Source organism: Musa acuminata, chromosome BXJ2-6, assembly GCF_036884655.1.
Source record: "Musa acuminata AAA Group cultivar baxijiao chromosome BXJ2-6, Cavendish_Baxijiao_AAA, whole genome shotgun sequence".
NCBI classification, from domain to species: domain Eukaryota; kingdom Viridiplantae; phylum Streptophyta; class Magnoliopsida; order Zingiberales; family Musaceae; genus Musa; species Musa acuminata.
Window position 1 is genome coordinate 1430130 of NC_088343.1, and position 14216 is coordinate 1444345.

The 14216-nt window shown below is 44.6% G+C and overlaps 1 protein-coding gene across 1 annotated transcript; it reads right to left on the reverse strand.

Annotated features, from left to right (window-relative positions):
* Positions 1 to 592: 592 nt before the first annotated feature.
* Positions 593 to 2820, reverse strand: LOC135614145 (probable indole-3-acetic acid-amido synthetase GH3.1). The gene is made up of 3 exons (XM_065111184.1): positions 2362 to 2820; positions 1377 to 2278; positions 593 to 1276 (listed from the first exon to the last, which is right to left on the reverse strand). The coding sequence occupies exons 1-3, from the start codon at positions 2682 to 2684 to the stop codon at positions 684 to 686; spliced, it is 1818 nt and encodes a 605-aa protein (XP_064967256.1). The 5' UTR covers positions 2685 to 2820; the 3' UTR covers positions 593 to 683.
* Between the last annotated feature and the right edge of the window lie 11396 nt (positions 2821 to 14216).

Sequence of the window (14216 nt, forward strand, 5' to 3'; positions counted from 1 at the left end):
GAGCGGTAGCGCATGTGTGAGGTCTGGAAACATTTGACAGGCAAAGACAAAGAGTTAGAAAGTTGGGTGGAAGCTATCGCCGGATGAGATGCGTCTGCCCAGAATTAATTTCCTACTCGACATAGTCCGGCACATCGTCAGTTCCACCACGGAACTCATGTCAAGCTGGAAGAAGAGTGCGGACATGAAACAAGTGAAGAAAGTGATCCATCCACCAACTAGAGATCACGAAAACCATGTGTGCATTTTCTTGTCTGACGCATAATTTTAGGCCATGAGCAACCTCACTTTTTCTCTTGCCGGCCGAGAAATTAGTAGGCTTGGAGCAGGAACTCCACTGACAACGTTGTTCCGATGACATCCCATGAGGGCCTGATGGCCGGCTTTCCTGGCGTGAAATGGAAGTTTGAGACCTGATGAGAACATCATAGCACCAGAACCGAACCACAGAAAAGACGTTCCTTAACAGGCGATGTTTGTCCAGAGTTGGGATGAACACAGAGATAGCTTGATCCATGACATCGAACACAGAAGAAGAAACAGAATGGGAAATGATGGCGGAGGAATCAAAAGGGAAGAAGTAGAACGCGTAGATCTCTAAATTAAGCGGTGGTCATTCTCATCAAAGGCTAACATGCATGTCTCCGACTTTTGCTCTCCGATAAAAGCGAGATGACGACGCATCAGATGCCACCGGCGTCCTTGTCCCATTGCTTGTTGCCCGGCGCCCATTTGGGGCACTTGGGGCTGAAGAACGTGGACTGCACCCGGCCGTCGAGCAGCTCGACGACGGGCCCATGCCGCACGCACCGTGGCGCCTTGTACTGGTTGATGGAGGCCCCCTGGCTGAGTGCGTAGTCCATCATCTTATCGAACGTCCCTTCCTCCACCACCCTGATCTCCAGCGGCCCGATCGACTTGTCGCACACCCGTCCTTGTCGGTACACGCTGTTCAGTGACTCCTCCACTGCTAAGCAGCAGTCCTCGAACACCGACGCCGGCACCGTCGTATCTCCAGCTCGCAACTCCCAGTAGAGCACGTAGTGGCCTGGGATGCTGACGGTGTCTGCGCAGCTCGTGTACTCCACCAGCGACGCACCGAACGGCTTGAGATGGTTGACTGCGTTGCTCACCGCTGCTTGGAGCTCGACCTCGTCGGTCTTGTCAGAATCGATGCTCAACACCACACTTTTCCGCCGGATAAAGTTGAACTGCGGTGTCTTGTTTTTGAATCCCGCCACCCTCAACACGTCACCGACTCTATATCGATACAACCCTGCCATACACGAAGCTCCCGTTTTGATTACCTCCACTTCTGCTGTGTGTACAGTATAAAGATATATGAATGTATGTTTATGTGCGTGCATATCACTTGCCAGCGTAGGTTGTGACCACGAGCTCGTACTCCTGGCCGAGCTTCACGTCCACGAGGTCCACCAATTCCCGGTGATCGAACTCCGTTCGGCCATTGCCGCTGCAGTGAATGGGCAGGAACTCGAAGTAGGCAAAGGTAGGGATAAATGTGTAGGAGACTTCGCTTGGCTTGCACATGGGATTGAGGTTGAGGCCAAAGTAGCACTCCGACGACCCGTACATCGTGCAGGTCAATGGCAGGCCACCGCTATAGAAGTCAAGCGTAGGGATGTACTGGGCCATGGCGCCGGTGACAATCACGTCGACGTACTTTGTGTTGGGCCACAGGCGGGGTATGATGCCCTGCAATGAACCCCTGCCGAATTCCGCCTCGATTAGGCGAGCGAGTTCCGGATCCGGGCGCAGAACGCGCACCACCGCCTCCCGCACCGCCCGGTCGGTGATCTCGGCATCGAGCTCGCCGGACCGGATGTCGCGGCACAGTCGCGGCCAGTACTTCTCCAGGAAGCGGATGGCGCGGATAAAGCCCGAGGCGAAGACGGCACCGACGCGGACCACCTCGGCCCGATGAATTAGGCCGCAGAGTAGCTGAGCGTACATGCTTTGATAGGAGTCCAGGCAGAGGATGGCTTCGTTGGGGCTGGTAAGAACGTTGTAGGGGTCAAAAGGCTGGCTGAGGAAGTGGCGACTCTTGTAGTAGCTGGTGAGAACAGGACGGGCTATTAGGCCACCAGGAGTGCGCGCCTCGGACTTCACAAACAGGAGGTACATTCCCTTGCCCTCGTCGAGGCCCGGCACGAATTGGCTCATCACCGGCATTAGCAGGCTATACAGCACCGAGCGGCGGTCCAGCTCGTCCTCGATCATCGGCATGAGTTTTCGCTCGCCACCCGATGTCCCCGAGCTGATGGAAAGACGCAGAGGGCATGTAGCAAACTTAGTCGTGCATAATTTGTCGAGGGATACATATGAGAACGAGCAGCGAACCTCGTGAGGAATTCGGAGATGGGGCGGCCGGAGAGGATGGGAGAGGTGTCTCCATGGGCGATGCGGAGGATATCGGGCCGGATGTCTTCGTAGGTGACGACCGGGATGAGGCGCTTAAAGGCGTCGGGATCGGGAGCGGTGCGGCTGGGCAGGCCGTGCCGGTGCAAGTACTCGGCAGGGGCGTTCTGCGCCAGGATCTCGGCAAGCACGCGGCGCTGTACTTGGTCCGCGTTGGCGGTCACATCTTCGATGAATTCGAGGGCCTTGCGGTGCTCATCTGGAACGGAAGCCGGCGAGAGTATGGGCTTTGGTGCCTCTGGCATGGTGGCGGCAGGGCTGAAGCAAGAGCTTCGTTTTAGGCCGTCGAAAGGTGGAGGGCAGCGGTGGCGGTATTTAGGAGAAAACAGTAGAAGAAAGCTTGGATGGAGGGAGAGAGAAAAAGGATTGGGTTTTGATGTGTGCGTGAAGAATGGGGAGAGGGTGAGAAGTATTTATAGAGAGAAGATGATGGGGAGGGGTGGAAGGAGTGGGGATAGTTGCATCCATCTCACTCATGTTTCAAACCCAAACAGTTGAAAGTGGGAACGAACGCCTTTTTCTTGGCGTGATCAGATGAGGTGGTGGTCTTTCGTCCTTGATCGCCGTAAATTACCGATACCGAGGTCTCCCTGTGCGTCTCGCACACACAGGCATCGCCATGTGTGTGTGTGTGTGTGTGTGAGCTTCATGTATCCTCAACGTCTGTGCCACACGTCATACGTTCGGAGTGACCCACAATTATCATTCGCTACAGGACTTGCTTTGCTTTAATGATCGATTATTTTCCGACTCCCACAAATTTCGTCTCCGCTTAAGACACCGATATAAGACGATTGCTTCGATAACCACTGGTATTAATACTATTAATCACGATATTTCGACCGGTAAACCAGGCGGGAGGTACGCCGGTTACATGCGTGCTTGTAGCGCGGAGGTGCTGCAAAAAGAACCGGCAACTGTGGCAAGTCCCGGTAAAAAGAAATAATCCCGCAACAAATACCACCCGCCTACGGCTCCGTGACGGGTTTCGTGGTGCTGTTCCCGAGTACGCAAACACTCGGAGCTTCGGGCATGACACACACCCACACCCACAGGCTCGTCAACGTCGAACAGTGCAAGAGATGGAACGTCGATTACTTTCGATTCGCTTCACCTTTTCGGTAGAACCGTCCGTTTGGTGTTAAAACAGATGAAATCGGGCGCGATGGTTGAATGCCATGTCTCCGGTGAATTATGGGTAGAGGATGGCAACTCGGTGAGAATGGACGTGGATGGCCAGCCGCAAGCATGGCAGGAAGCGCATGCACGTTTTACTTGACTCGTTTTGGTAGAACATCAACGACGTGCCATAGCTGCACTTTGTGTGCACGCAGATCCATGCAAATCAGGCAGCGTATTGAACATCAAAATACGAGATTCGTTTCTTCTACACAACAAGCAACCCTTCACATGCCCTCTCTCTCTCTCTCTCTCTCTCGTTGAAATTAATCATGATGATTATAAGAGGGATAAAGCTTAGATCAGTGATCGTAAAGAAGAAACCAAAAGAAGCAGGAAATAATTCATTGCGTCTGTAGCTTCCGCCAGAAAGCAAAGCTTTTCATGGCGACAAAAAGCAACAGCAGTTCCGTCAAAGCAACGCAGCGGTGTGCACCCATATTAGTGTAGGCACTTCATGTGCCGCTGACCCACGAGGAGAGCAGTGTGGTTGCCCATTTGCATTTTGTTGGGGGTGTGTGAGGTCGATATCGATGCGTCTTTTTATATCTCCTTGTAGGAACCAAAACTAGAAACGAAATAATATTAACAGAAGAATTGATTCGTTCGTTGATCGCAACAAAAATAAATCCACAGTGGCTTCAATTATATGTGGCCAATGGGGATGAGATGGTAGGAGTAGTGAATGATTGGAGTGTGAAATCGGGAGCAAGTTAACGAGGGGAAGGGAGGGGGCCAAATTAACACGGTGGTCCTGAGTCCTGACCGAGACTATTACATGCACAAGGGGTTAAAGCCGATGGGATCCGAGGGGAGTCAGTCAGTCTTTGGAGCTCACAACAATTGGAGTCCTCATTTGTTACCACTAGTGTGGCAAAAAGGTTGATAGGAATGGGTGTCTGCCCCTTTTGTGTACCTTATGATGGATGTGGCCGAGCGGTCCACTCTCCACCCATTCCCTCTTTTGCCCTTTCCATCGATCGCTTCATGCTCATCTGATTTAATTTGTCCCCGTCAACTACGAGACTAAATCCTATTTGGTGAGCTTCCGATGTGAGCTTTCGGTGCTGATGGTGTGGTGCGTGATGAATTCATGATCGATCGACTGCAACTCCGAGCATGGATGGATGCCGAGGAAAAGTTGATGTCGGACCCGATCATTTCACATTTGGACTTTTGAGTAGGCAACATGACGGGCATGTCATCCACCACTCGATGCGGTAGCAGAAACTTTTTCTCCCTCCCCCCGCCTCCCCTCTTGTAAAGACAAAATAGCACCAAGTTTCTGCTGGAGACATGATCCTCATCCAAGAAAGCTTTCCGTGTGATGTCCCAGACCGAGAAAGTGGAAGCTTTTGATGCACACCGAGCTTGGAAAGGAGACGACTGGCTAGAGTTGTCGATCTACGGAGCTATCAATCAAAAGCTGCTTGCCCACTGCCAACAATGAATGGAATCGGATATAGGACATGTACGTAGCAGCAACGTGACGACGAAGCTCGCCAGTGCCAGTGCCCACACCACCATGCACGGCAAAAAAACGCATCCGAAAAGAAAGCAGGATTGATATGGATCAGCCCACTCATGAGTCAGCATCTCCCAGTTGATATGATTCCTGAGCTAGATTTCCTTCCTGGTTGCTCTATGCGTCTTTCCTACGATGACCTTCCTTCGTCTTTCTCGTGGTTGGGCAAGCCATGCATGCACGATCGCTGGTGATGTCAAAAGTCGCAGCTGGATAATGCAGCAGCTTGATTGTCCTCTGCTCGTACGTGATGGCTTTCCTCACGCTGCTCCACCTTGGCCGATGCTCGTGTGAGTGCTAAGCTAAGCGCTCATTGATTGCGGCCACCGTCAGCCAATTATCTAGCAAGTAAATGAGTAGAGTTCGTACAAGAAAGATTAGCTCGCCCTCGTTCCTGTCCTCCTTATCCCAGCAGAATAATGCATACACCGATCCAAGGGTCACACGGATCTAGATTTAGGATGTAATTAATTGCGGTTCTTAGCTTTAAAGCAGGGAAAAGTAGGTTTAGTGCTTCCCGCTGGCTCTCCCCCTCTCCTTCGTGGAATGCGTAGGAGAGTGTGCGGCGGGCGAATGATGGGAGAACAAGTCACACAGACAAGAAGGGGTTGACCGTTGATCAGGTGGAGCGTGGAGAGTTGAACTCGCTTTATCAACTGGATACGGGGAGGAGAGGTGAAAGCGGAACCGTGCGCCAGGAGGAGGCCTCCTCAAAACCCTGGTCCTGTCCCTTGTCTCCCATCATATCCCATCTCTCGTAGCTGTACACGAAGCATTAGGCGGTCAGCCCCACACCGCCTCCCCTTTAGCCTTGACCACTACCGACTGCCGTTTTCCACCTTTCATGTGGGTTTGCACACATCTCGACGAAGACGCAGCTCTCATTATTCCTGCAGTCCTGTACATGGGATCTTAACTCTTAGGATCGGAAGGAGCCAATATAAAATTACTAATTTGATATATTATTATTCGAAGACTATCGAAGACGCAAGCCGGAAATCTTAAGATAACACGATTAGGGTTTTGATTGGAAGCTTCAATACCAGCGAACGAGACTCCAGATCTTCATTGCTATGTTGTCCTTCGTCGTGTATAAGAAAGAAAGCTTACAGGTCCGGTCGAGTGGAGATCATTGATTGAGTTCCTTGGAGCAGGGATCTCACAGCTGGCACTGATTACTCGGGAAATATCCTGTCCCCTATTCTTCCAATAGGAAGTACGTCCTGTCGATGTGGGAGTACTACTCGTGGAGGTGACCTCGCGATGCATAAAGAACGATCCATATGTTGCTGTCCAGTGTGTGCTGTTCCTGCCGTCTAATTCCTCATATCACCCTCCGTTTCCTCGCGGAATTCGTGGTAAGTTCGTCACCGGAGATCCAACACCGGTCAAAGCTCAGCACACTGATTCGGCCAAGGCATCTCTTTCTTTTATTGTTAGCCAGCAGGTTCCATGAACTCTGGCTTCGCAATGTGCACGATTTCCCCCAAGAAACAAGCTGTGGGATATGGTGTTGACCAAACGATCGGTTCTATTCCTCTCCAGCAACACACAGGCATCTATCCGCACGAAAACAGTTGTAAGTTTGGCCGGGCACTCGGGTATCAAGCAGCAACGTGTGGACTCAAAACCTGCAAACGCGTGCGTGTAACGACATGTCGGGATTGTACTCGTCTTGCTCCTTTCAGCATGACTCTGCATGCTTCTCGAGCGTAGCCATCGCAGGCTCCACACTCACTTCGACGGTCTCTGTCGTCCCAGGCATTCACTTGGCAGGCCTAAAAGTTGAGACACAGATCCGATCTTTCCGAAGTGTGTCAGGGCTGCAGCACCTCCCTCCTCATCAGCATGTACATGGATGTGATGGTTGTAACTCGATCGACGCCAATTTGTTGTAGTATTCTGGAGGTCCCTTTCTGTAGCTTTCTTTCATAAAGGCAGGCATCTGCGATCACGGCCTCTGAACGTGCCCTTTGTGATCTTCTCCACCTTCTTCTGTTAATTCTTATTCTTCCGTCGGCCAGCGATTTGATCCCAATGCTCCATAAAGGGTTTCATCACCTCTCTCTTTTCTTTTCCTCTCGATTGCGATCCAAGGTGCGGTGGTGGTGTGTTTTATCTACTCACTGTTTCGACACTACTGTCGGGCAAATTGTTTGACATAAGCACCACTACTAATTAGCACCTCTCGGTCGTCTCCTCACTGTGTAGAACCTGGCACTGTTTTCACGTATCGAGCTTTCTTGTTTCGTCTTCCGACAAGGGTGGGTATTGCAGAGGAGCAAAGTCATAAACAACATTGAGTTGCGGTAATTCGTAAGAGCAGATAGAAACAGAGCACAGTGGGTCCTCAACGCAACGCGGGATCCTCAAGAGGGACGAACCTGTGCTGATGGGCGCCGTACATGACACGATTTAATGGCTGAGCCTTTTGGCATCGAAAAGCCCACAATTAATGTCCTAATGGTGTGGCACAGAGCAGAATCCTTTCAACTGCGGTTGACATCCAAACTACCATTCACTCGAGGTTTGGATTTATGGAAACACATGGCGTGTGAGACATGACACGGCGCTTGGCACGGAGAACTGGAAGCACGAGTGCGCCGCCCCTCCCCCCCAGCCTCTTAGTTATATCGTTGACCTGTGTTTTTCTTTCGTACTCCATGTTTGTTCTTTTGTTTGTCACTTCGTTTTGCTCGATGAGCAAGCAAAATGCTCATAGTAGGTAGACGTGACAGTTGCGATGGCTTCTAGCTCTTGCCATCATCACGATACACACCTAAATCTTCCCAAGGAGTCACTTAAACTCGGCCCTCGGAGACTCGAGGAGCATTATCGTGATCATGATATCACATCCAATCCACTCACTGTTGCCATCCAATGATACCCAGTTATCTATTACCTTTTGATTCTTGCCCGTCCATTCAAACATGTGGCCGGACAATTCATGGTACGATCAGGTTGCATAGTTTCTTCTGCAGTAGCAGAAGAGATGAAAACATGTCCTCCCCTCCGCCGTTGAAAAAGCAGATGTTTTGACTCTGTAGCCGTCCACATCAATCGTCAGATTAGCATCACCACAAAATTCAAACGCTGGTACCCACGAGGAATCAATCGCCACACTTGGCGAGGTGGGCATTGGAAGCCATCTTGGCGTCTTCAACGCATGGGGAGTTACCAGTTGCACCACACCGGGAGCATCGATTGTGCAGGGTGAAGGAGTCGGATAAGGTTGATCCGCAATTGACTGTAGGAGTAGTAGTGATGACAAGACTCGAAGGCGATGACAACGAGCTACACGGAATCCATCCCTCCCCTCCCTCTCTCTTCAACCCTATACCCCAATCCCATGGCTAATACGTGGTATGCCGTAGTCAAAGCAGTACAGGAGGATAGACCGAAGGAAGAGTTACCAAGTCAATCCAAAGGTGGGTTTGGCTGTCCCCAAGCAGAGCTCCTCTTCGGGTTTTGCGGACGGGAGCACATCCGACAAAGACATTAATGTGACCAGCACAGCACAGCACATGCATGCAAGACTTGGCGCAGCAGAGTTGTGTACATAGATCGACAGTGGTGTGAGCTTGCTTTAAGATCGACAGAGGTAGGAGGAGGAGGAGGAAAAGGAGTGGACCAAACGGGCTGGCGCCGTAGATTGTGCTTTCGGATCAATTTTGACTTGGGGGTGAGTGGAGAAAGGAGATGAGATCGTTCTGCTCATGCAACAAGATCTCATTCGCTGAGCTGTGTGTCATCTTTGCACTTTGGCTTCGTTCTCTTTTGTCCACGACTTGAGCCGACCCTCTTTTTGAGGAGAGGACTGTCTCCGACGACCCCCCGCACCCCCCATGACTCGTCATTCGAGAGAGATCGATAGTGGCATCTCTGACCCTCGCAAGTAAGTCAACGGAGAACTGTAGTCTGGAACTCAACCGCACTCACGCGCACAAGCAATTGCACTGTTTACGGCCATAGTTTCATCTCTTTCATCAGATGGATCACAAGATGATGAGAGAATCGACGTTTACGCTAGCCGCAATCTACTAGATAGTTTTTGTGGGATGCTAATACATAGGTTAACAATGTTTGAAGCGAAATGCTCTACTGTTGACAGTAATTAGGCTATATTATATTATCACAGGAAAGAAAGAGATCAAAATTAAGGTACTTGGACATGCATCAATTGGGCCCGGGCCTCTTCGTGCTTGTGTTGTAAGCCTTTTCAACGCACTCCATAGCATAGTTAATGGATCTGCAAGATGGCTGCTGCTAATGATCAAACAGTTGGCAACTTGGAATGCCGGGGATGCTTCGTACTTGAATGTGATAGATCTTATGATGAGGTTTCCGGTTTCTTGCGCTGAAGAATGGGCAGCAAGGATCGTTGGCCTTGGGATCTCGACCATGACCATGGCAAAGGCAGGAATTCTACCAACTTGTGCATGCACTCCAACTCCCAAGATCGAGTGAAAATGGTCAATGGATTCCTTGTTATTTCGTGGCCTCTTCGGTACTTGAAATCCAAAGGATAAAAGGATGGCTTCGGAGGTCAACACAGTTTTGATATTTATGTTCGCAGGTCGAACATTACTTTTGTAGCCATAAGGGGTGGATTTTGTTTGGGATGTGATGTCCGGAGAGACTTCCCTCCCGATTTATAATGTTATAAGAGAAAATACGAATAATATAATTGTTGAGAATTGATTCATAGTAATTATCGATAGTTACTATGTTATAGATAGTTATAGACATATTTTAAGAAGTGACCCATGATCTAGAAGTTATAGGATAGTTCATATACTTAATTCAATCATACGTGAGGAGTGAGATAATTACCACTAGGTTTTATAAATAGTATCAAGTATAACTTATTTTTTTTTTCTTTTGTTTAAATATTATATTAATTTTGTTGATGAAAATAATTCTTTTTAATTGCATCATAATATTCAGTTTTTATCGTTTCTTTGCTCTTCTATCCCCAACAATAATATCCGAGATATCATAAGAGAGGAGAGAGCCCTCTCTTCGTTGCTTTTGCCTTCCTTAGTTCCGAGAGTGGATAGATAAACTATTCACTCGGTGGCATTAACTAATAACATCAGAAAGCACCGGCAGCTATCGTATCATTTACTAATCGAACTTGAAATCATCAAATCTGTAATACCAATTGCAATTCAGAAAAAGAAAGAATCTTCGGTCAAAGCGATCAGCCAACAAAAACGACAACCTTCACCGAGGCTAAACAATGATTTAAATAGAAAGAAAGTCATTCTGAAACTGTTCGATAAGCTCACCCAAAAAATATTGATGGAAGTCATGATGGACGCTGGTAGAAAAGCTCAGAAAGATCCAACCTTTCTTTATCCAAAGTTCCAAAAGAGACAATTAAAATGAAATAAAGAATTAGAAAGAGGAGAATCTTTAGGGAAGTGAAAAAGAGACACTAAAATGAAATAAATAGAGGAGAAGATTGAAAGAGTCGAATCAAGAGACGAAAACGAAAGAAAGAATAACGAAAAGGAGAGCAAAATAAGAGACGACAAGTCGAAGAAGAGATAATACTGCTTTTTTGACAATGGGGTGATCCATTTACACACGCAACATTCCAACGAGGAAAGCTTATGTCGAAGTAACTCCGGACAAGAATGCCATCCTCATCAGCTGACAGTAATTTTTTTAGATGATTGATTTGTAAAGCAAGCCAAATCTCTGCATTCAAGTGTTTAGTATTATGCCAAAGATGTTGCACATGCAATCCTTTACCTTTTCTTTTCTAAGGAATGCAATATTGTGTTATCCTAATTTTTTCTCAAAAAATTAAGAAGATAATATTGTAATCATGAGTTCAAATGTTGTCACTCATCCTTTGGCATCCAACACAAGAGAAGACCCTATTTGAATATATATATATATATATATATATATATATATATATATATATATATATATATATATATATATATATATATATATATATATATATATGTGAAATATTTTTGCTGGTGCAGTCTTAAAATCCTTATATTTTTCTTATTGCTCATGAAAAATGATTAATTTCTGACTCGCCTTTAAAAAAAAAAAGAAGATGAAATCAGCTTTTTAAGTGGACAGCGAAATTATTTTGATCTTTAAAATGCTAACGATAATGTTATTTGGAATGACACAATCATTGATATAGAGAATATTCATCCCTATTGCTCATGAAAAATGATTAGTTTCTGACTTACTTTGATCTTTAAAATGCTAATGATAATATTATTTGGAATGGCACAATCATTGATATAGAGAATATTCGTCCCTATTGCTCATGAAAAATGATTAGTTTCTGACTTACTTTGATCTTTAAAATGCTAACGATAATGTTATTTGGAATGACACAATCATTGATATAGAGAATATTCGTCTCTATTGCTCATGAAAAATGATTAGTTTCTGACTTACTTTGATTTTTAAAATGGTAACGATAATGTTATTTGGAATTGGACAATCATTGATATAGAGAAAATTCGTTCCTATTGCTCATGAAAAATGATTAGTTTCTGAATTACTTTGATCTTTAAAATGCTAACGATAATGTTATTTGGAATGACACAATCATTGATATAGAGAATATTCGTTCCTATTGCTCATGAAAAATGATTAGTTTCTGACTTACTTTGATCTTTAAAATGCTAAGGATAATGTTATTTGGAATGACACAATCATTGATATAGAGAATATTTGTTCATATTGCTCGTGAAAAATGATTAGTTTCTGACTTACTTTGATCCTTAAAATGCTAACAATAATGTTATTTGGAATGGCACAATCATTGATATAGAGAATATTTGTCCCTATTGCTCATGAAAAATGATTAGTTTCTGACTTACTTTGATCTTTAAAATGCTAACGATAATATCATTTGGAATGACACAATCATTGATATAGAGAATATTCGTCTCTATTGCTCATGAAAAATGATTAGTTTCTGACTTGCTTGGATCTTTAAAATGGTAACGATAATGTTATTTGTAATAGCACAATCATTGATATAGAGAATATTCGTCTCTATTGGTTATGAAAAATGATTAGTTTTTGATTTATTTTGATCTTTAAAATGCTAACGATAATGTTATTTGGAATGACATAATCATTGATATAGTGAATATTTGTCCTGATTTGTAGAAGCTCAACATTTGATAGTCATGTCATTAACAAATATACTAGCAAAATTAGTATATAAAAAAATATTATTTGACTATTTAATAGTCATTCGAAATATTTTCTTAATCATAAGGACCAAAGGCGGGTTGATTATAAAAAATAAAAATGGACGTAGTTATTGAGATCAAATGTTTTATCTCTCTTTTATCGGATAAAATTTCTAACATGCATCGATGGTAATAATTATCGAGATCAAAGATGGATTAATAATAATAATAATAATAATAATAATAATAATAATAATAATAATAATAATAATAATTATTGAGCCTAATTCAAGAACAACATTTCTATCATGCATCGATGGTAAAGGTATAAAATTCAACCTAAAAATAAAATATATGTCATTTAGGGTGGAACCTCGTCCTATTCTCGTACAGTTCGTCGCGGCATGAGTCGGAAAGGAGAGAGTTTTATTTGATTTAATTCTACGCAAACAATGAAATGGTGGGGTACCCTTCAAAAATACACAAAGGTATTGTAATCTTTCGGAACTTTTTCTATCGAATAGCAAAGCAATGGTAGACCCACGGCGTATTCAAATGTCATGCATTTGTCCAAAGGAATCTCTAAACATAGATCTCAAATAAGTGTATCACTGTCGTGGAGAGCGATGGAGGAAATCTGTTGGGACAGTAAACTTGGTGGTGATGTGACTAATATATGCATCTTTATTGTGAGGAGGACGAAGAAGAAGAGAGAGAAAGTCATGGAGGCCACTCACTAGTGGTTAAGAGAATATTCATATATGATAAATTAATCTTAAAAGAGGAATAGAAAGTTTTACCTTGTGAAAGATTACATACGATGAGTCATATTATATGTATAATTTGGCTCATAATCGAGATGCTTAATCTTTTGAATTTAAAAATTTTAAGTCAAAATATTCAAAATAAAAGTATTGATGAACCTTTACGTCGTGGATGAGGGGTTAACACGGCTCGGTCCGATCCCGAATGTGTAAGGTCACCCATGTGGAGACTCGGGAAACGAAAGTGCATGTCGGGTCGGGTTGAGTTATGAGTCTTATTGCTTGCTTCTTCATGGCTAATGCCTATGCATAGGTCGAGGTCGAAAGGAGAATTTCCTGACTCAACTCCTTCGAAATTTAAGTTAGAATGGAGTAGAACAATAAAGAGTTAGTGTTTGAAAGTTACCTCTTGGTGTTTTTATATATGCACACAAGAGTCAATCGTACATAGCTTGTTAATAATCGTCGACCCTTTAAGCAGTCAGCCCATATCTTTCATGCAGACGTCAGTCGACCTATATGGATCGATGCCGATGGTGTCGTCCTAAGCTTTCCGGGGCGACTTCATACCCGATGGTACCGTTTCAAACTTTCCGAGATAGTTTCGTACCGCTTGCACGACCTTGTATAGCTCAAGAGGATGGTTATGTTCTCTGAGTCTGAGGCATCACGATTTTGAAGCTCCACATCAGTGCTATCATGGCTATGGACGTGTCAGAAATCACTTATTGATGATTTTAAATCAAATCGATCTATGTTAACATATTTAGAGTCACACACTAATTCAACCAAAATATTTAAGTTATGGGTTTAATCTGAATTTTTTTCAGCCCTCGGAAATATTAGATTATTCTATTAATCTATCTATTTTCATCTTGTAGAGATAAATATTTTTGACATATTGGTTGCCTTACTCTTATTTTTAATGATCGTTAGAGTCAGTATTTTTTTTTCGTTATGGGTCGTTCTATCGTTCATTCAATCAAATTGTATTTTGATTTGCTCTCTTTTTTTCTTTAGATCAAATTTTGACAGTCTTGCTTTCATACCATCTAAAAAACTAAAACATTTAGATCAAAATATAGTATCTATAATTTGATTCTTTCAATCATTAAATACTCA